The 21,263-nt window shown below is 47.3% G+C and overlaps 1 protein-coding gene across 1 annotated transcript in view; it reads right to left on the reverse strand.

Moving 5' to 3' along the window:
* The window catches only part of LOC140399138 (prostaglandin G/H synthase 1-like), a 145,257-nt gene that overhangs the window by 41,232 nt on the left and 82,762 nt on the right, over positions 1 to 21,263 (reverse strand). Inside the window, exon 5 of the mRNA XM_072488377.1 lies at positions 10,585 to 10,728. Within this exon, the coding sequence (XP_072344478.1) occupies positions 10,585 to 10,728 (144 nt within the window). The remainder of the gene's footprint in view (positions 1 to 10,584; positions 10,729 to 21,263) is intronic.

Consider the following 21,263-nt stretch of genomic DNA (forward strand, 5'->3'; position numbering starts at 1 on the left):
TCTGTGCGGAAACTGTGTGGGTTTCCTCCGGGTGCTCCGATTTACTCCCATAGTCCAAAGATGTGCAGGTTAGGTGGATTGGCCATGATAAATTTCCCTTAGTGTCCAAAAGAAAGGTTAGGTGGGGTTACGGGGATAGGGTGGAGGTGTGGGCTTAAGTGGGGTGCTCTTTCCAAAGGCCGGTGCAGACTTGGGCCGAATGGCCTCCTTCTGCACTGTAAATGCTATAATTAGCCGGACCTAAAATTCCGAGAAGCCAGGATTTTGGCTTCCCCAATGTGCTCCCGTTTCCCCTCCATGGTCCAAAGTGTGCGGGTTAGGTGGATTGGCCATGTTAATTTGCCCCTTAGTGTCCAGGGATGTGTAGGTTAGGTGGGGTTACAGAGATAGGGTGGGGTGGATGGGGGAAGTGTAAATGGGTAGAGTGCTCATGCGAAGGGTCGGTGCAGACCCAATGGGCCGAATGGCCTCTTTCTGCACTGTAGGGATTCTATGATACCGAACTGATAACAAAGAGGCGTAGAAATTAAGTTAGACCTGCAGGAAAAAGAGAGGTAGCAAGTGTTTCAAAGGGAACGAGAAAAGAGGGAGTTTAGAAGGGAAATAGTGTGGGCCGTATGGGAAGAAAGAGAGAAAAAGAGAGAGACTTCCAACTTCACACACAGGCAGCAGCAACTGAAAGGCAGAGTAGAGGGCCTAGAAGTTGGTTCTAGAAAATAACATAGTGGGGAATTGTTCCAATATGTAAAAGCTCTCCCAAAATTCGGTGAGAGAGATGCCGAAACATTTTTTTGTGCCTTTGAGAAAATAGCTCAACAGTTGAGATTGCCACCAGATTGTTAGAGCCTACTCTTACAGGCTAAACTGTGGGTAGGGCTAGTGAGGTCTATGCGTCTTTATCAGAGGAAATGTCCGGAGACTTTGAGACAGTGAAGAAAGCTATATTGGGGACATATGAGCTAATGGCAGAGATGAGCAGACAGAAAATTAAAGCTGTAAGAAAACAGGCTGAACAGACTTACTTTGAATTTGACAGAGTTAAACAAAGTCATATTGATCAGTGGGTAAGGGCGTTGAAAATAGGAGAAACCTACGAAGCCCTTAGCGAGATAATTATGTTGGAGGAATTTAAAGATTGATTGCTTATCATGATTAAAACGCATGCTGTGGGGCAGAAAGTTAGAACGACCAGACAAGCTGCGGAGTTTGCGGATGACTATGAGCTGGTTCATAGACCAAAGCTCTTCTTTAGGCCCAGTTTGAAATCAGAGAAAGTTAGAAAGTGGGAAGGGGCAAGAGAGAGCAGGTCAGCCAGAGAAGGAACGGTCAGAAACTCCAAGGATATTTCACCTCACAATACAAGAGGGCCTGTTGAAGGGGGTGAGAGATATTAAAAAGGTCAGGATGTTTTCATTGTAATAAAATTGGCCACACCATTTTGTGAGATTAAACGGTGTTGCAAGTCTTAAAACTAGAAATATGAAATTAGAGGCTGGAGAACAGGAGAAGCATGTGGGATTTGTACACAAGGAACAGACAATAGTAGGGAACATATCTGCACAACAGGTACAGGACAGAGTGACCAGTAGCTGACAGATGTGTTCCAACAATTTGTGTGCCAGAGTAACATAGTTCCATGTGGACCAAAGGGAAAAATATATTAAGATGTTACGATATACAGGCGCAAGTCAACCCCTTATGTTGATAAAGACATTTGTTGTCCAGAAGGGATATTGAAAGAAACGGTTCTGATCAACAGCATTCTCGGAGAGAGGAAATGAATTCCTTTAGTAAAAATAAGCTTACAGAGTAGCTTGAAGACAGGTTAAGTAGTGGTTGGTGTGCCATGGAAGGCGTTCCATTCATTCTCAGAAATGATATCGCAGGATCCCAGATGGTGGTGATGTCTACTGTAGTCAAACAACACATAGAACATCCTACCACAGAAAAATTACAAACAGACCTCCCTAGAGTATTTCTAGATTGTGTAGTGAGGCAATCAGAGGTTCATCAACTAAGACAAAAGAGGGACGAGTTGTGAGCCCAGGGTGGGGCCCGTGAAATGACATTATCTAGAACAATTTTTAGCCAGCGGTATGATAATGAGACAGACACAGAGAACAAGGCAAAGGTATTCAATCCAAAGAGGTTGATTTAATTAAAACAGTGTGACTCAAAAGTAACACATTTAACGATGGCCCAGCTGGGACAAAAGTCAAGGGCTGATACGAAGGCCCAGGCTCAGTATTTTAGAACCAGAGAGAGAGAGAGAGGGCTTGTGCTTTCTCCAGCTATAATCCCACATTTCGGAGTGCCTGGAGATAACGGTTATGAAAATCATTGCAAATTTAGGTTTGGACATTAAACATAGTCAGGGCAGAGCTTTGATAATGCCGCAAATATGAAAGTATTCAGGTCTACAAGCAAAACTGAACAATGCAAGCCCCTGAGCATTATTTAGCCCATGTTACAGCCACTCCTTGAATTTAATCTGCAACACAGCAGCTGAATCGTGTGAGGCAGCGGTACATTTGTTTCCACGTATTGGTGGAATATGCTGCAATCTCGCTTGGAGAAGGCACATGGAACACATTTGATGGTCAAAGAAATTGGGACACCAGGTGGTCCGGTCATGCAGATGCTGTTTTGGATTTGAGACTAAACTTTGTTGATTTAAAGGAAAGCTTCTCAGACATGGCCATACCACATTCAGAGAAACCACATGTGAAAGCTGAAACAAAATCCTTAGGAGAGAAGTTTGAAAAGTAGGAAATTGCCGTTTTTACTTCTTTGTGGAACTCCTTACTTCAAAGCATTAATGTTATCAGCAAATTGCTGCAAGATGTTGATATAACTTTATTGAATGTTTCATAATTGTTAGCCTCAGTTCGAAGTTTTGGCATGGAAGTACGAAATGATTATATCTCAGTGGAAGCAGAGGCACTAACATTAAAAAAGAATACAGGTCCCTCTGATGATGAGAAGCATACAGACACAGGAAGTTATTTTTTGATGAAACCAGAGACAACAAAATTTAAAAGGGAAAGAGAAGAGAAGACCATCGTTGGGACTGTCAATGTTATTTGTGACACAATAATTGTGTAATTGCAGATTGAAATGAATCTCCAAAGAAGATTGTTGAATTATTTTGCATGCTTTTCAACAGAAGTTCGGATGAGAATGCTAGGAACCACTAAGTAAGATGTTAATTAAATTCTACCGGAAGAACATAGACATAAATCAGTTTGAAGTAAGCAAAAGCATTCATTTCATCGATAATGATGAGCTCTGTGCTTTGAGATCACCAATTGATTTGTGCAGACTGGTTCGTGATGGTTTGCAGGCAACTTTTCCAAACGTGGAAGCCATTCTGAAGATAGTCTTAACAATACCTGTCACAAATGTGAATGTTCTTTCTCTGCATTGAAAAGAATGAAAAATGCTCTGTGAAGTACGGTGAGTCAGGAACAGTTGACAAGTTCAACAATACTGACAATTGAAAATGCATCCTTTCGATTTTACCTAAGATTGATGAACTTAAGAAAAAGTGCAGAAGGAAAGCTATCCAAGTTGTCATGAATTGTAAACAACTGATAAAGTAAGAAAATCTAAACAATCTGTCCCTCAACCACGTTCTCCAGTCTAAGTTCTGTTCTTCAAGAGAGAACATATACTGCCTGATATAATGGCTGGTGATCACACGCAGACAGTTAAAACACTGAGTAATTAGGCCAGCATTTATTGCCCATCCCGAGTTGCCCTTCAGAAGGCGGTGATGAGTTGCCTACTTGACCACTGCATTCCCTGAAGTGTAGGTACACTCACCGTGCTGTTAAGGAGGGAGTTCCAGGATCATGACTCAGTGACACTGAAAGAACAGTGATATATTTCCAAGTAGAAGTGGTGAGTGACTTAGAGGCGAACCTCCAGGTGGTGGGGTTGCCAGGTATCTGCTGCTCTTGTCCTTATGGATGGTAGTGGTCATGGTTTTGGAAGATGTTGCCTTATGAACCTTGTTGAGTTCCTGCAGTGCATCTTGTAGATGGTACACACGGCTGCCGCTGCTCATCAGTGGAGAGATTAAATGTTTGTGGAAGGGGGAGCAATCAAGCAGGCTGTTTTGGCCTGGATGGTATCGGGCTTCTTGATGTTGTCGGAGCTGCACTCATCCAGGCTAGTAGAGAGTATTCCAACACACTCCTGACTTGTGGCTTGTAGATGGTGGACTGGAGGTGAGCAACACGCCGTCGGATTCGTAGCCGTTGACCTCCTCGGGTAATTAGTACAGGGTTGTTGGTTGTCATATGTTCAAGAGCAGTCTATCAAGCAGTGATTTTGGGTTTCTGTGCCGTGGATTGCGTGAGCTGAGGGTGGGCGGAGTCAGGAGGACATTGACGTCCTTTGGGGTGGGGCTTGACATCATTGGGGACGGGGATCAACGTCATTGGAGTTGGGGTGTCATGTTACCAGGGGCCGGGGCTTGATGGGGAGCCCCGCAAAGAGGAAGAGCCGCCAAAAGTGTAAGCCTGCCCCTGCTTCTGAGCCTCTCGCTTGCACTCCACCTTACACTTAGGGAACTTTAAGCTGAGTCTGGTCCGGAGGTGCTGACCCATTAATAGTTCCGCTGGCGTCAGTCCTGTTGTGGTGTGGTCCTATAACTAAAGAGAAACCGTGCTAGTTTTGTCTCGAGCTCGCCTGTGGTTTGCTTTTTTTGACCGCTCTTGGATGTTTGGACGGGTGATATGGTACCTTACGGATGTGCTTCGCCCGGTTTAGCTCAGTTAGTTGGACAGCTGATTTGTAATGCAGAGCAAGGCCAAAAGCGTGAGTTCAATTCCTGTACCGGCTGAGGTTACTCAGCTTGCCTCCACAACCTTACCCCACACCTGAGGTGTGGTGATCCTCAGGTTAAATCATCGCTAGTCATACGTGGGACTATGGCGACTTAACTTTACTCCATTAGTCTTCATAAACGGCTGAAATTCCGAACTGGTGAATAGGGTCCCGTTGCCCGTTAGAAGGACATTTGGTATTCTGTGGCTGCTAAATATCTGCCTACGGTGGCGCTGGATGTAGTGGAGCCCATCCGATGCACATCCATCCAGTTGGAATAATAATAATAATAATAATAATAATAATAATAATAATAATAATAATAATAATAATAATAATAATCGCTTATTGTCACAAGTAGTCTTCAATGAAGTTACTATGAAAAGCCCCTCGTCGCCACATTCCGCCGCCTGTTCGGGGAAGTCGGCACGGGAATTGAACCCGCGCTGCTGGCATTGTTCTGCTTTACAAGCCAGCTGTTTAGCCCACTGTGCTAAACCAGCCCCTGGGAATGGGCATCAATTACAATGAGAAACATAGAACTCATGAATAGTCCGGCAAAGTCTGCGTCCACCCGTACCCTAAGTCATTGGGCCACTCCCATGGGTGCAGCGAGACCGACGGCGGGATCGTCTGATTCTCTCGGCAGGACGGGCACTGTTTCACTATCTTCTCAATGTCCGCATGAATCTGGGCCACCAGACATCGCTCCTTGCAAGCATCTTCATTTTTGAGACACCTGGGTGGCCGCTATGTAGCTACTATAATATCGGGCGCCGACCTGGACACGGGTCGATCACTTGCACTGCCCACATGATAATGCCATCTTCAGCACTTAGTTCCGGATGTTTTGTGAGGAAGGGTTTTAAGTTCTCTGTGAGGTGTCCTTGTACTCCACCACCTAGGACCACGAGGCGCCAGGTAGCCAATCTTGCCTCATCTGTTATCTCCGTCCAACAAAGCTGCAAGTTCCCCTAATATGACAGTTTAAACCTTGTGTTCAGCTGCATCCTACGGTACATTTAAGGGGCAGCACGGCAGCACCGTGGTTAGCACTGTTACTTCACAGCGCCAGGGTCCCAGGTTCGATTCCCAGCTTGGATCACTGTGTGGATTTTGCGCGTTCTCCCCGTGTCTGCGTGGGTTTCCTCTGGGTGCTCCCATTTCCTCCCACAAATCCTGAAAGTCGTGCTGTTAGGTAATTTGGACATTCTGAATTCTCCCGCTGTGTACCCGAACAGGTGCTGGAATGTGGTGACTGGGGGCTTTTCACAGTAACTTCATTGCAGTGTTAATGTAAGCCTACTTGTGTGAATAAAGATTATTATATTATAATCAGTCTTTTCCCCAAGATCAGTTGCACATTCGCTTTTTACTGATTTAAATTGATGTCCTCGTGTCTTGCTGACTACTAATGTAACAAAGAAACAATTTGTTGTGACGGGGTGGTCCAGAACAAGGGCCTGGGTGTATATCTGCATCAGTCATTGGAGGTGGCAGGACAGGTTAACTGCATGGTTACTAAAGCAGAAAATATCCGAGGCTTTATTACAAAGAACCTAGAGTACAAGAGCAAAGAGGTTACGTTGAACTTGTATAAGACACTGGCTGGGAATCACAGCCCCTCCTCTGCCGCAGGTTTTCCCACAGTGGAGGAAGGGCGCTATTTCGGTCCCTCAGAAGTCAATAGACATTTGAGTTTCCCGCTGGCCACAGTACTGCTTAGCCTGTGGCCAGTTGGGGGGGGGTTGCAGTACTATAAGATCCCACTAGTGGGAAGGGCTGGAATATCCCATTCACAGTGGTTAGCACTGCTACCTCACAGCACCAGGGACCCGAGTTCGATTCCGGCCTCGGGTGGCGGGCTGTGAAGTTTGCACATTCTTCCCATGTCCGGGTGGGTTTCTCCCGGTGCTCCGGTTTCCTCCCACATTCGAAAAGGTGTGCAGGTTAGGTGGGTTGGCCATGCTAAATTGCCCCTTGGCGTCCAACGGTTAGGTGGAATTACGGGGATAGCGTGGGGGATTGGACCTAGGGTGCTCTTTCAGAGGAACGGTGCAGACTCGATGGGCCAAATGGCCTCCTTCTGCACTGTACGGATTCTACTAGCTCGGCCTCAGCTGGAGTATTACGTCCAGTTTGGGGCGCCGCAATTTAAAGGAAAATGCAAAGGCTTTGGAGAAAGTGAAGAAAAGATTCACGAGAATGGTGTCCGGGAAGAGGACCTTCAGTGGCAATGTAGATTGGATAAGTTGGGACTGTTTTTCTTGGAGAAGAGAAGGCTGAGAGAAGATTTGATAGAGGTATTCAGAATCATGAGGGGCCTGGACAGGATAGATGGGGAGAAACTGTTTCTACTCATGTGAGGATCAAGCGCGGGGGGCACAGATTAAAATAATTGGCAAGGGAAGTAAAAGTGACAGGAGAAAAAGCTTTTCCATACAGCGAGTGGTTAAGATCCATAAAGCCCGAGTGTGTGCTGAAGGCAGGTCCAATCAAGGCATTCAAAAGGGAACAACGCTGTTATTTGAAGAGGAACAAGATGCAGGGTTCTGGGAAGATGGCGCACTATTTTTCATTCAGTCAGTGCAGACCCACTGGGCAAACTGGCCTCCTGCTGCGCTGTGAAAAATCTGAGATTCTGTGCCACAATCTCACAAATAGTGTCGAGCCACTCGAGAATGAAATCAGGATGCAATTTTCACACACAGGGAGTGGCACTCTCTCCCTCGAACTGAACTCTTAAAAAAAATTTATAATGTTCTCTCCACCTATTTTCCGGGTTTCATTCGAATTGGTACCATCCCCAGCCAATGCCTGGCACCTTCATTGCCTTTCCATAACTGTTTTAGAAAAACATGGAGCGGGATCAAAAAGATCGTTCTGATTTTAGCTCTCCCTTAATCTCTTGGAAGAAATGTTTTAGCAGTTTGGTTTTGGGCCAATGATAAGCAAGTTACAATAATCAGGCTCGGTGCAGGTAACGCTCTAATTAAAGAGATATTATTATCAGAAGCTTTCAGTCATGACAAAAGTTCCAGTTAATAGAATAAGGTGCGGATTGGCAATTTTTCAATGCAAAGATAGACACTTAAGTAAAGACCGTGTCAGGCATTGTTGAGGCAACGCACGAGTTGCGAAAGTAATTGGGGATTGAGTAATTTGTTCCTCACTTCTAACGCTAATAACAGAAATTGCTGGAAAAACAGCACAGGTCAGGGAGTTAATGGGCTGAATTTTACGCTTCTTCCCAGCGCACACCATTGGATTGGATTGGATTTGTTTATTGTCACGTGTACCGAGGTACAGTGAAAAGTATTTTTCTGCGAGCAGCTCAACAGATCATTAAGTACATGAGAAGAAAAGGGAATAAAAGAAAATACATAATAGGGCAACACAACATATACAATGTAACTACATAAGCACTGGCATCGGATGAAGCGTACAGGGTGTAGTGTTTATGAAGTCACTCCATAAGAGGGTCATTTAGGAGTGTGGTGACAGTGGGGAAGAAGCTGTTTTTGAGTCTGTTCGCGCGTGTTCTCAGACTTCTGTATCTCCTGCCCGATGGAAGAAGTTGGAAGAGTGAGTAAGCCGGGTGGAAGGGATCTTTGATTATACTGCCCGCTTTCCCCAGGCAGCGGGAGGTGTAGATGGAGTCAATGGATGGGAGGCAGGTTTGTGAGATGGACTGGGCGGTGTTCACGACTCTCTGAAGTTTCTTGCGGTCCTGGGCCGAGCAGCTGCCATACCAGGCTGTGATGCAACCTGATAGGATGCTTTCCATGGTGCGTCTGTAAAAGTTGGTAAGAGTCAATGTGGACATGCCGAATTTCCTTAGTTTCCTGAGGAAGTATAGGCGCTGTTTTGCTTTCTTGGTGGTAGCATCGACATGGGTGGACCAGGACAGATTTTTGGAGATGTGCACCCCTAGGAATTTGAAACTGCTAACCATCTCCACCTCGGCCCCGTTGATGCTGACAGGGGTGTGTACAGTACTTTGCTTCCAGAAGTCAATTACCAGCTCTTTAGTTTTGCTGGCATTGAGGGAGAGATTGTTGTCGCTACACCACTCCACTAGGTTCTCTATCTCCCGCCTGTATTCGGACTCATCGTTATTCGAGATCCGGCCCACTATGGTCGTATCGTCAGCAAACTTGTAGATGGAGTTGGAAGCAAGTTTTGCCACGCAGTCGTGCGTGTACAGGGAGTAGAGTAGGGGGCTAAGTATGCAGCCTTGCGGGGCTCCGGTGTTGAGGACTATTGTGGAGGAGGTGTTGTTGTTCATTCTTACTGATTGTGGTCTGTTGGTCAGTTGCAGAGTGGGGAGCCAAGTCCTAGGTTTTGGAGCGTTGATATGAGCTTGGCTGGGATTATGGTGTTGAGTCAATAAATAGGAGTCTAATGTAGGAGTCCTTGTTTTCGAGATGCTCTAGGGATGAGTGTAGGGCCAGGGAAATGGTGTCTGATGTGGACCGGTTGCAGCGGTATGCGAATTGCAGTGGATCAAGGCGTTCTGGGAGTATGGAGGTGATGTGCTTCATGATCAACCTCTCGAAGCACTTCATTACGACTGAAGTCAGGGCCACTGGTCGGTAGTCATTGAGGCACGTTGCCTGGTTCTTCTTTGTGTACCGGTATGATGGTAGTCTTCTTGAAGCAGGTGGGGACCTCGGAGTGGGGTAGGGACAGGTTAAAGATGTCCGTGAATACCTCTGCCAGCTGGTCCGCGCAGGCTCTGAGTGCATGACCAGGGATCCCGTCGGGGCCCGTCGCCTTCTGAGGGTTTACTTTAAGGAAGGCCAATCTGACTTCGGAAGCTGTGATGGTGGGTATGGGTGAATTATGGGCTGCTGGGGCACTCGCCAGCGGATTGTTGGTTACTTGCTCGAACCGAGCATAGAATGCATTGAGGTCATCGGGGAGGGGTGCGCTGCTGCCAGAGATACTGTTCGGCTTCGCTTTGTAGCCCGTTATGTTGTTTAGACCTTGCCACAACCGCCGAGAGTCTGTCTGTGACTCTAGCTTGGTTTGATATTCTCTCTTGGCATTCCGGATGGCTTTGCGGAGGTCGTACCTGGATTTCTTGTTTTGGTCAGGGTCGTCTGCCTTGAACGCCTCAGATCTGTCCTTCAGTAGGGAGTCAATCTCGCGATTGAGCCATGGTTTCCGGTTGGGGAACGCACGTACTGCTTTCTTTGGCACGCAGTCGCCCACACATTTGCTGATGAGGTGGTGGCAGAGGTTTGACTGCCATTAGCTGGTGGTGGGACCTTCTGGTCAAAGTGTTTTCCCGTTGTTCCGTGACCCCCTATGCCACCAGGGAACCTGGGAGATCCCGCCGAGTGGGGAGGTGGGGTGGTGGGGGCGTGGGGAAGACGGGCAGAAAATTTGAACTGACATTTCGAGTCCAACTCTGTTTTGATGCTGTACAATATAGTATGTTGGATCTCTGCATATCGACCGTGCATTTACCGCCCACGTTTCATCCTGGTCCACTTCTTTGAGAAAACCCCCCCACATTTCTATGTAAATTAATAAAAGAATGGCGATAGTAATAAGTGCTGGGTTCAATGAGAAGGGAAACAGTCAGAAAATGGGGGGCTTTCGAAAGAAATGTAGCTGTTGGGAGCAATGTGATGTAGGAAGGGTAATGAAGCTAACTTTGTTGGCCCGGGGTAGCAATGTTTATTTGGTAGAGTGAAGATTAAATGAGTGAAGTAGCAGTTCAACTTACATCACTGTTCTTACCTACTGTTCCAGCGTGGGTTGGGCATTCCTTTGGTACAGGTGGAAGAAGTCGAGTAAAATAACTTACATTGGCATATCCTTCCCAAGAAAGGTAATTATAGTCAGAGTTGTAGGTTGGTGGACTTGGGATCAAATTGGACCGTGCTGTTGGGGGAAGATACATTACGATTAGTTATTTCGGCAAGGGATAGTTAATGTTTTGAATTGTATTTCATCGATCATCTGTTAGTTTAGATGCTAGCAAATCAACAATTTTGCATTCGGTTACCAGAGAAAGAAAATTAGGCATTTCTGTTGGTCAAATGCATTAATATCATTATTTTGTACATCAATTCCTCAACATCAGCATTTTCTCAAAAATAATATTAATCTTCTTCTTTCAGCTTTTCCCATTTTACTTGGGGGGTCATCGCCGCACAACTGGTTAATCGCTCTTCTCCATCTCTTCCCATCAGTCACCCACTCTCCTTCCAATCCGGTGTTCGACCTTTCTCTGCTCCGTCTTCCTGGAAGTCCCAGGGCCATCGTTCATCCCTTTAAAAAGTAGTCGTAACTAGACTTTTTTTTCCTTTGGGTGAAATGACTCTGCAACATCCAAATACATTTGGATTGGGCCAAAGATTCCCCCAGACTTGCCCTTCCACTGGAAATGCGCCAGAGTGGGCACCAGTCTCCTGTACATTTAGCAGTTGAAATATGCCTTTAAGGGCTGGCAGCCTGCCATCGCCAGATGGGAAGTGTGTCGTGTATTTCAGCCTCAGTTTCACTTTAGTTTGGAGCGGAACACAACACACATAGCCCTGCTGCTGATGTCTACAAGCTTTCTATCTATGTATATAATGTTCTTATGTACCTAGTTTAAATAAAGGAAGCCAAAACGTGTTTATATCCCTTATAAGCGATTGGGAGATAATTTGGCGCAGTGGGTAGCATCCCTGCCTTTGACCAGAAGCTCCGGGTTTCAGTCGCACTCAAGGACATGATGGCCAAGGAAGGTGCATTCATAAAGCGGTCAAACAGGTATCAACCCTCAAATCCTTCCATCACATCGATGACTGGTCACAAGAGCGAGAGAGTGTCCTGGTCAGCCATGCCTGATGCTGAGTGGCACCCCTCAAACTATAAGCCTATGCCGATAGACTAACGACCTGTTCATAGAATCATAGAATTTACAGTGCAAAAGGAGGCCATTCGGCCCATCGAGTCTGCGCCTGCCCACGCATCTACCCTATCCCCGTAACCCAGTAACCCCCACTTAACCTTTTTGGACACTAAGGGCAATTTAGCATGGTCAATCCACCTAACCCGCATATCTTTGGACTGTGGGAGGAAACCAGAGCCTGGAAACCTGTTCGAGGAATTAATAATAATGATGATCTTTATTAGCGTCACAAGTAGGCTTACATTAACACTGCAATGAAGTTACTGTGAAAATCCCCTAGTCGCCACATTCTGGCGCCTGTTCGGATACACTGAAGGAGAAATCAGAATGTCCAATTCACCCAACAAGTACGTCTTTAGGGACGTGTGGAAGGAAACCAGAGCGCCCGGAGGAAACCCACGCAGACAGGGGGAGAACGTGCAGACTCCGCACAGAGAGTGACCCAAGCCGGGCATCGAAGCCGGGTCCCTGGCGCTGTGAAGCAACAGTGCTAACCACTGCGCTACCGTGCCGCCCGTCATTATGGAAACAGATGAAAGTCTGCCTCAGGGCACCACTAGGTGGTAGTGATTGGTGGCTTTATATCGTTAGAAGGACACAACACCAACCCCATTCTAAACCCTAGGGCCTGGGTCATTCACATAGGAGGTGGGCAGTTATGGAGTTTTCAGTGTTACTGGGTTGTCTGGTCAGCAGGAATGCCGCCGCAGCGTCCTGCCATAACACCAGCTGGGGAACTGCAGGAGCGGAGAAATTGCTCTCACTTTAGAAACAGTCGTGACAGGGCCCTGGCAAACTGGCACTTGCACCATTGTATTGTCGGGCTTGGTGACAACTGAGGCAGCACTGATGAGACCTGCATCTGATGGGTGACTGCCTCTTCTTGTGGCATCTGGATAGGAGAGGGACAAATGCAACAAATGCCCTGTGTACAGTAAATGAAAAGAAACTGGAAGCCACAGAGCGCCAGGCTTGCATAACATTTCTGCCCGATCGATACTCGATAGCACTGTTGATGACTCCTTCCATCACTTTGCTGATGATGGAGAGTAGACTGATAGGGCAGTAATTGACTGGGTTGCATTTGGTCTGCTTCTTGTGTACATGACACGCCTGGGCAATTTTCCACATTGCTGGGTGTACGCCAGTATTGTTGCTGTACTGGAAAAGCTTGTTTTGGAGTTCAGTTCTGGAGCACAAGTCTTCAGTACTATTGCCGAGATATTATCAGGGCCCAGAGCCTTTGCAGTATCCAGTGCCTTCAGCCATTTCTTGATATCACCTGGAGTGAATTGTATTGACTGAAGACTGACATCTGTGATGCTGGGGGACCTCTTGAGGAGACCGAGATGGATTATCCTCCTCCAGACTGTATACCACTGTCCCACCACCTCTGCTGCGTCTGCCGGTGAGACAGGACATACCCAGGAGAGGTGATAGTGGTGTCTGGGACATTGTCAGTAAGGTATGATTCTGCGAGCATGACTATGTCAGGCTGTTGTTTGACTAGTCTGTGAGACAACTCTCCCAACTTTGGCACAAGCTCTCAGATGTTAGTAAGGAGGACTTTGCAAGGTTTCAAGGCTGGGTTTGCCGTTGAAGTTTCCGGTGCCTGGTTCGATGCCGGGTGGTCCGTCCGATTAGATTCCTTTTTTGTGCTTTCGTCACGGTTGACTATAACTGACTGGCTTGCGAGATCATTTTAGAGGACATTTCAGAGTCAACCACATTGCTCTGGCTCTGGCGTCACATGTAGGCCAGACCAGGTAAGAACGGCAGATTTTCTTCCCTAAAGGACATTAGTGAACCAGATGGGTTTTTACAAGAATCGACAATGATTTCACGGTCATCATTAGACATTTAATTCCAGATATTTTCTTGAGTTTTTAAATTCCATCACCTGCCGTGGTGGGATTCGAACCCGGGTCCCCAGATCATTATCCTGGGTCTCTGGAGTACTAGTCTAGCAATAATACCACTCTGCCTCCGGCTGCCCATTTCTTATTCTATAAACTGAATCTTTTGGCTTGACTGAAAGCTTCTGGTGATAATATCCCTTTCATTAGAGCATTAACTTCACCAAACCTGATTATTGTAACTTCCAATTATTGGTCGAAAACCAAATGTTAAACCTGCACAGTAGCTTCCTGGTGTCCAACAAGAGGACGGTGCAATTGGGCAGTGAATGCTTGAGGATGCACCACAATGTATTTTTCTCAGCTCTGTACCTGGTGAATTGGGTTTTGATGCTGATTTTTCATTTGGGGGTAGGGGTGAGGCAGAGCAAATGGCTAACAACCCCCCCCCCCCCCCACCCCACCGCCCCCCCCACACCCACCACCCCTCACTCCTCCCCGTGCCTCTCCAACCCACATGAGCAGCTGTTAAAATCAAATTGCTTGGATGTCGGTATCCCAGACCAGGGAGAACGTTCAAAGATCAATGGATCTGAGGGGCTTTGGGAAAGGAATCAGTCTTGGCAAGTGGTAAGGAAGAATGGACAGGGAGGAGGGAGGGGGAGAGGCTGGAAAGCCTGGGTACGTGAGGCCTAAAATTTGCTTACGGTGTTCGGAGAAGCACTTTTTAAAAAAAAAATTTAGAATACCCAATTCGTTTTTTTCCAATTAAAGGGTAATTTAGCGTGGCCAATCCACCTACCCTGCACATCTTTGGGTTGTGGGGGCGAAACCCACACAAACACAGGAAGAATGTGCAAACTCCACCCGGACAGTGACCCAGAGCCGGGATCGAACCTGGAACCTCGGCGCCGTGAGGCTGCAGTGTTACCACTGCGCCACCGTGCTGCCCTCCGAGGAGCACACTTCTTCTCACAGCCGTGCTCTTACGAAATAAGTCCTTGAGCTTATTTACTATATAAACATCACGGCACCAACCACACACAAGGGATTGGTTAGCACATTATCTTTAGGTTCATTTTTAAAAAAATTGTTCACAGAATGTGGGCGTCACTTCCTAGACCAGCATTTGGTGCCCAAACCTAATTACCCTTCAGAAATGATGGTAAGCCCCTTCTTGAGCCACTGCAGTCCATGTAGCCTGTTGTGTTATGTAATTTGGAATAACACACAAGTTGTCACTTGATGCAGTTTTGAGTAAAAGATGCTGCAGATTTTGAAGTGAGTTCAATGTATTTTACTGAACTATTAGCACAGTTCTCAATGAGTTTGACTCTCTGCTAATCTAAATGTAGTAACTCAGTCTAACTGAACCGGCGTTGCTCTAAGCCACGTGCTGGGGTGTGATGCTGAGGATACACCCTGTCTCGCTCTGTAGATGTTGGTCTGTGGAAAGAGGCAGGGTGTGAGTGCCTCATTCCTTTTATAGTGAGATATTACCCCTGAGTGTCCTGACTGCTCATTGGTTGTGTCCTATTCTATGTGTTCATTAGCTGCATGTTTGCATATCATGACATCTCCCTTTTTAAAAAAGTTTTGTTGACGTATGTGAATGTATTTACATGTGAATGAGTCTGTCTAACGTGACTGACGGAGGACAACAGAACAGAGCAAACAAAACAAACGTTCACAAGCCCAGTCGCCGAGGCTTGCGTCGGATCCTGGTCGACCGCCGGAGAGGTGGCTGAGGGGACGACGGTGCCTTGACAGGCGGGATGGAAGCCTGATTAGTGGCCTCGTGGCGAGAGGTATCAGGTGGTGGCAATTCAACATATGGAAATGGAGGAGAAAGTGGTTGCGGGCAGGCAACTTTGCGCAGTGCCCGTCGATTCCTTCGCACGCTGGAGCCATCAGCCATACGTACAACATAAGAGCAGGGCGCAGCCTGTCGAACAACGACAGCCGGGGCATACCACCCACCATCCGGTATCTGGATCCTGACAGTGTCTGCCAGGAATAGCATGTCCAGATAGGTGGCTTGGGCATCATAGCCCTGCTTTTGGCGCTCTCTGAGCTGCCGGGAGGTGATCCAGGTTGGGCAGGTGTATGGCTGGAAACGTCGTCCGCAGGTCCCTGTTCATCAGGAGTTGAGCCGGCGACATGCTAGTGGACAATGGAATCGTCCTGCACGCGAGCAGTGCAAGGTGTAGGTCGGAAGCAGAGTCCACGGCCTTGCAGGTGAGCCGTTTCACAATGTGCACCCCTTTCTCGACTTTTCCATTGGACTGCGGATAGTGCGGACTGGAGGTGACATGCAGGAAATTGTATGGCATGGCAAACATGGACCATTCTCGAACTGGTTGGAACTGCTGACAGGTAGCACAGTTCAGGACCATGTTTGTGATGTCCTGGCTGATGCCGGGCCAGTAGACAGCTTGCCGGGCTCTGCGTCTGCATTTCTTGACGCCCAGGTGTCTCTCATGAATCTGGCGCAGCACCAAGCTCTGGAGACTGAGCGGAATGACAATCCTGTCCAGCTTGAGGAGGATACCATCAATCACCATCAGGTCATCATTCACATTGTAAAATTGTGGGCACTGCCCTTTCTGCTAGCCATTGGTGAGGTTGTGGATGAAGCGCTGCAAGAGGGGGTCTTTGGCTGTCTCATCACGGATGAGAACTACCTTCTCATCTGTCGCCGGGAGAGTGCTAGCACACAGCTGCACCTGCGATTCAATGTGCTGGATGATCTCCAGCGGCTCACTGGGCGAGGTGACGGAGCGGGACAATGTATCAGCAATGATGAGCTCCTTGCCAGGTGTGTACACCAAGTTGAAGTCATATCTCCTAAGTTTAAGCAGGATTCTCTGCAACCGAGGCATCATGTCGTTCAGGTCCTTGTAGATGATGTGGACCATAGGCCTATGATCCGTCTCGACAGTAAATGTCGGCAGGCCGTAGACATACTCATGAAATTTGAGGATGCCGATGAGAAGCACTCCTTCTCAATCTGTGCATATCTGGTTTCAGTGGGCGTCATCGCCCTTGATGCGTAGGCTGCTGGTGCCCAGGATGATGTGTCATCTCGTTCAAGCAACACCGCACCGATGCCATCCTGACTTGCATCTGTGGATATCTTTGCCTCGCGGTCCGGGTCGACGAATGCGAGGACTGGTGCAGTGGTGAGCTTGGCTTTCACCTCTCTACTTCCACTGCCTTTACTAAGTATTGGATTTTTGAACTTATTCTGATTAACCTAATAAATTCGGTGAAGCTTGTGAAATTCCTTTTATATCAGCTCTGGCAAACTCCATCTAACAATTATAATTGACTCAAGTCTTATGATTAAGTTAAAGAGTCCCCCAGATCTTACAAGTTCTTAGTTCAACGCTTGAGCACAAAGATGAGAGCTGACATAAGAACATAAGAACTAGGAGCAGGAGTAGGCCATCTGGCCCCTCGAGCCTGCTCCGCCATTCAATGAGATAATGGCTGGTCTTTTGCGGACTCAGCTCCACTTTCCCGCCCGAACACCATAACCCTTTATTCTTCAAATAACTATCTTTCTTTACCTTGAAAACATTTAATGAAGGAGCCTTAACTGCTTCACTGTAATTTCTGTATTAGTTTACGGCTGTAGTAGAGTGCTGCACTGTTTCAGCTACCTTTGAGAATCAGACTATAGAATCGTAGAATTTACAGTGCAGAAGGAGGCCATTCGGCCCATCAAGTCTGTACCAGCCCTTGGAAAGAGCACCCTAGCTAAGCCCACACCTCCACCCAATCCCCGATGTTAAAACGCCTGCTTGCGGTGGGTGTTTAAAGATCCCATGGCAATTTTGAAGAAAAGCAGAGGAGTTATCCCCAGTGTCCTGGCCAATATTCATCCCTAAACCAACATCACTAAAACAGATTAGGTGGTCATTATCACACTGCTGCTGCCTTCCCTGCATTCTAACAGCGATTCGAACAAAAACGCTTCATTGGTTGTGAAGATGTCTGATGGTCACGCATTTTACCTTTCTTTCATCTTTCCAATGCTAGTAATTCTTGGAACAGGCCTCTGGTCTGTCGCCGGCAGCTTATAGCTTGAGGGGCACCACTCAGCATCAAGCGGAGATGACAAGGAGTCTCTCCCGCACCTGCCGCCAGTCAAGGGCAAATTGGAAGGATTTGCAGGTTGACAGTCAACCTGTTTGACCGCGTTGTGAATGCACCTTCCTTGGTCATCAAGTGGTCCTCAAACCTGGAGTTTCTGGCTCAGAGGTAGGGACGTTACCCAATGCGCCACAAAGCCCCAATTGGTCATGAAAAGCACTATATAAATGCAAATCTTCCTTTCTTAAGTGAAATCCTACTTGTTTAAAGGACTGTACCAACCAATTCTTCAGTTTTCATTTGTACAATTTAGCATTGTGTCTCAGTGACTGTTCATCATTTGTGCCTTTCGCAGTAGTTGATGGCTCATCAGATTTAATCTGATTCAATCTCTTTCATTTCTTATCAGTGTTTTCTGATCATTATCACTGAATGCAAACAGATTTGAGTATCAACTTCCAAATCCTTCCAACCCACACTAATGGCAGGTGGGACCAGAGGGGGAGAGGTTCCTGGTCAGCCGTATGATGGGGAAAAGCCTCCAACATCACTGTCCATAGCTCCAGCGTACAACGTGCTTGTAGAAGCACATGTTGTCGGAGCAATTCAAACTTCCCGAACGAACCGAACACACCACACCATCATTCGGTGGTATTTCTTTCAACTGATTCACCTTCATTTACGTTTATGATTTTACTAATCAGATAGTGCACACCGTCGCACAACTTGACCGCAACTTCATCCATCAGCATGTTTCAGCTGCAGAATCATCTCTGTTGGCCTGTGGCCTACTTCCATCCACTTGCACCATATGCAAAATGGATTCATTTCTACACTACGTTTAACAAGTAAATTCTATACCGCTGAAACTATGGCTTATTCAAATTCATTAACCAAAATTGCTCTGTCGGGGCGTAGACTTGGCTAAGAGGGTGGTCAGTGCCAAAATAGCATCCAACCTATTCTAGAAGGCCCATTTCCAGGGTCAGCTCCATTACTGTACTGTGGGTGGGCTCCTAGACAGAAGATGCTTATCACGGGAAGCTCATTTAAGTCTGATGCTGCAGCTACATTCAAAGATCCAGCAATCTAAAGCGATAGACATGGCAATTTTGCAATATATAACAGCAAATTTGGCCAAAAACATGCAAGGAATATAGGAAAAGAGAGAATGGTGGTGCACCTGTCTGGCGGGATGAATATTTCTTTTCCTTGTCTTCAGGGTCTTACTCATACCAAAAATTAATCTCAGTCCCCTCCTGTATGTAAAAGCTACTTCAAAGTACCATAGTGACCCCTGTACCTTTTCTGGTTCTCTAAGTAATCTACAGGAAGGACACTCTGCAGCATAGACTGGCATTCACTCTATCCCTCCAACCCAGTCATTCAAAGACTTCTACTGTGGGATTTAGCAAGCAGATTATAGGGAAGTACATTCTACGAGAAACACTGTACACAAATAGGAACTGGCGATGGCGGCAGGCGAGGAGTAGAAACTGACTGTGTCCCACCTGAGCCAAAAGAGTCCAAGGATGGGGAAGCTCTGAAGACCTGTATTTAAAAGAAGCATGCTTTCTGAGTGATTAGTGTTGGTTAAACCTTGGGAAGGATGGCAATGTGTTGCAAAAGTTCCCCCGAGTAGGAATTCACCAGCAATATATGTGCAGCCACATATGATAACTTTTCAATTTCATATCAGGGAGAGTAAGAGCAGCAATTACGTAGAGGCTCAAAGTAATACCCACAGGCCAATATTTCCAGACTGGAACAGGCTTTCTCTTTTGGCTTTGAAAGGTTTGGAGATAGATTGTAGAGGAACACAAAGCATGCTTTAAAAAAAAAAAAAAATGATCTTACAATTGTCATTAGGTATGCTGAGTATATTGGGCGGCGCGGCGGCGCAGTGGTTAGCACTGCTGTCTCACGGCACCGAGGACTCAGGTTCGATCCCGGCCCCGGGTCACTGTCCGTATGGAGTTTGCATATTCTCCCCGTCCCTTGTCCTCACAACCCAAAGATGTGCAGGCTAGGTGGCTTGGCCACGCTAAATTGTCCCTTAATTTAAAAAAAAAGTATGCTGAGTATATTGTTTGGCAGCAGTGACATGGTTTCAATGAGTGCAATGGCGGCACTCTCTCTCAGGATAGCCACCATCTTCTTTCTCTGGCCAAAGGCGCACAGAACTAAGCCATCTGTATAGCTGCAGAAATAGTAGAGCGTGACAAATATGGCAGAACATAATTAGCACAAGTGCACCACTTAACTACGCTTGTACACAATCTCATAACTGATCTCAGCATCAGTTTTATGGTAAAATGAAGAAAACAAAATGAGTCACAGCGAAGTCAGAGGTTAGCTCAGCAATATAGGTCACTTAGAAGATAGCAAAATTGACCCAGATAAAAAACAGTGGGAAAATGGTAATTGCCCTAAAACATCACTGAGCTGTGTACGAGGGAAAATCTATATGATCTCCACCAAATGGACTCTCCTTGGAAAGTACATAGAAGGTGAGGTCAGGATTGGCTGGACTGATTGGTTCCGTGTGCTAAATAACCCACTGTTCGGACTTCCGGTGGTGCCCTCGAGGAAGCAGGTCGCTGGTCGGATCGCTCCCGCCCGCGATGGGCAAACGGACCTTTTCCAACCGACATTTTCGGGACCTGGCGACCTGAATTGGTGGAGGAGACGATAAGGAAGAGGCTTTCCCCCCGGGGTATGGACAGCTGGACCAGCAGTGATCGAATGGAGCGGCAAGGATCAAAACGGGAGCAGCGGGGACCCCAGACCGGGCGGCGAAGCATGGCAGATGGCAGGGACCAGGGAGCGGAGGCCCACTGGCCAAGAGAGCAACAGATGGAGTTCTTCAGGAATTGCTTCGACGAACTGAAGAGGGACACGTTGGACCCGATGAGGGCGGTAATGGACCGAATGGTCGAGACACAGGCGGTCCAAGAGAAGGCGCTCAGGGAGGTCGAGGTGAAGCTCTCAAGCCAGGCGGACACGGTAACGGAGTTGGAGCACGAGGTGGAGGAGCTGAACTCCTGCCAGAGGAGGATGCAGGAGCAGCTTGAAGATCTGGGGAACAGAGCCAGGAGGCAGAACTTGAGGATCGTTGGCCTCCCCGAGGGCTGCGAGGGATCGGATGTGGGTGCATATGCGATGGGTATGCTTGAGGCGCTGATGGGACCGGAGGCCTTCCCTCGACCCCTGGAGTTGGATCGGGCGCATAGAGCCCCCGCAAGGAAGCCCAGGCCGGGCGACCGACCAAGGGCCTTGGTGGTCCGCTTTCACCGGCTGGCTGACAGGGAACGTGTGCTGCGATGGGCCAAGGCGGAGAGGAGCAGCAGATGGGAGAACTGCGAGGTGCGCATTTACCAGAACTTGGGAACGGAGCTGGCCACGAGGCGTGCAGGATTCATCAAGGTAAAGGCCTCTACAAAAAGGAGGTGAGGTTTGGAATGCTGTATCCTGCGAAGCTTTGGGTTACGTTTGAGGAACTCCATCACTACTTGGAGACACCAGAACAGGTTTGGGCTTTCATTAAAGATAAGAAGCTGGAC

This window comes from Scyliorhinus torazame, chromosome 22, assembly GCF_047496885.1.
Source record: "Scyliorhinus torazame isolate Kashiwa2021f chromosome 22, sScyTor2.1, whole genome shotgun sequence".
Taxonomy (NCBI): Eukaryota; Metazoa; Chordata; class Chondrichthyes; order Carcharhiniformes; family Scyliorhinidae; genus Scyliorhinus; species Scyliorhinus torazame.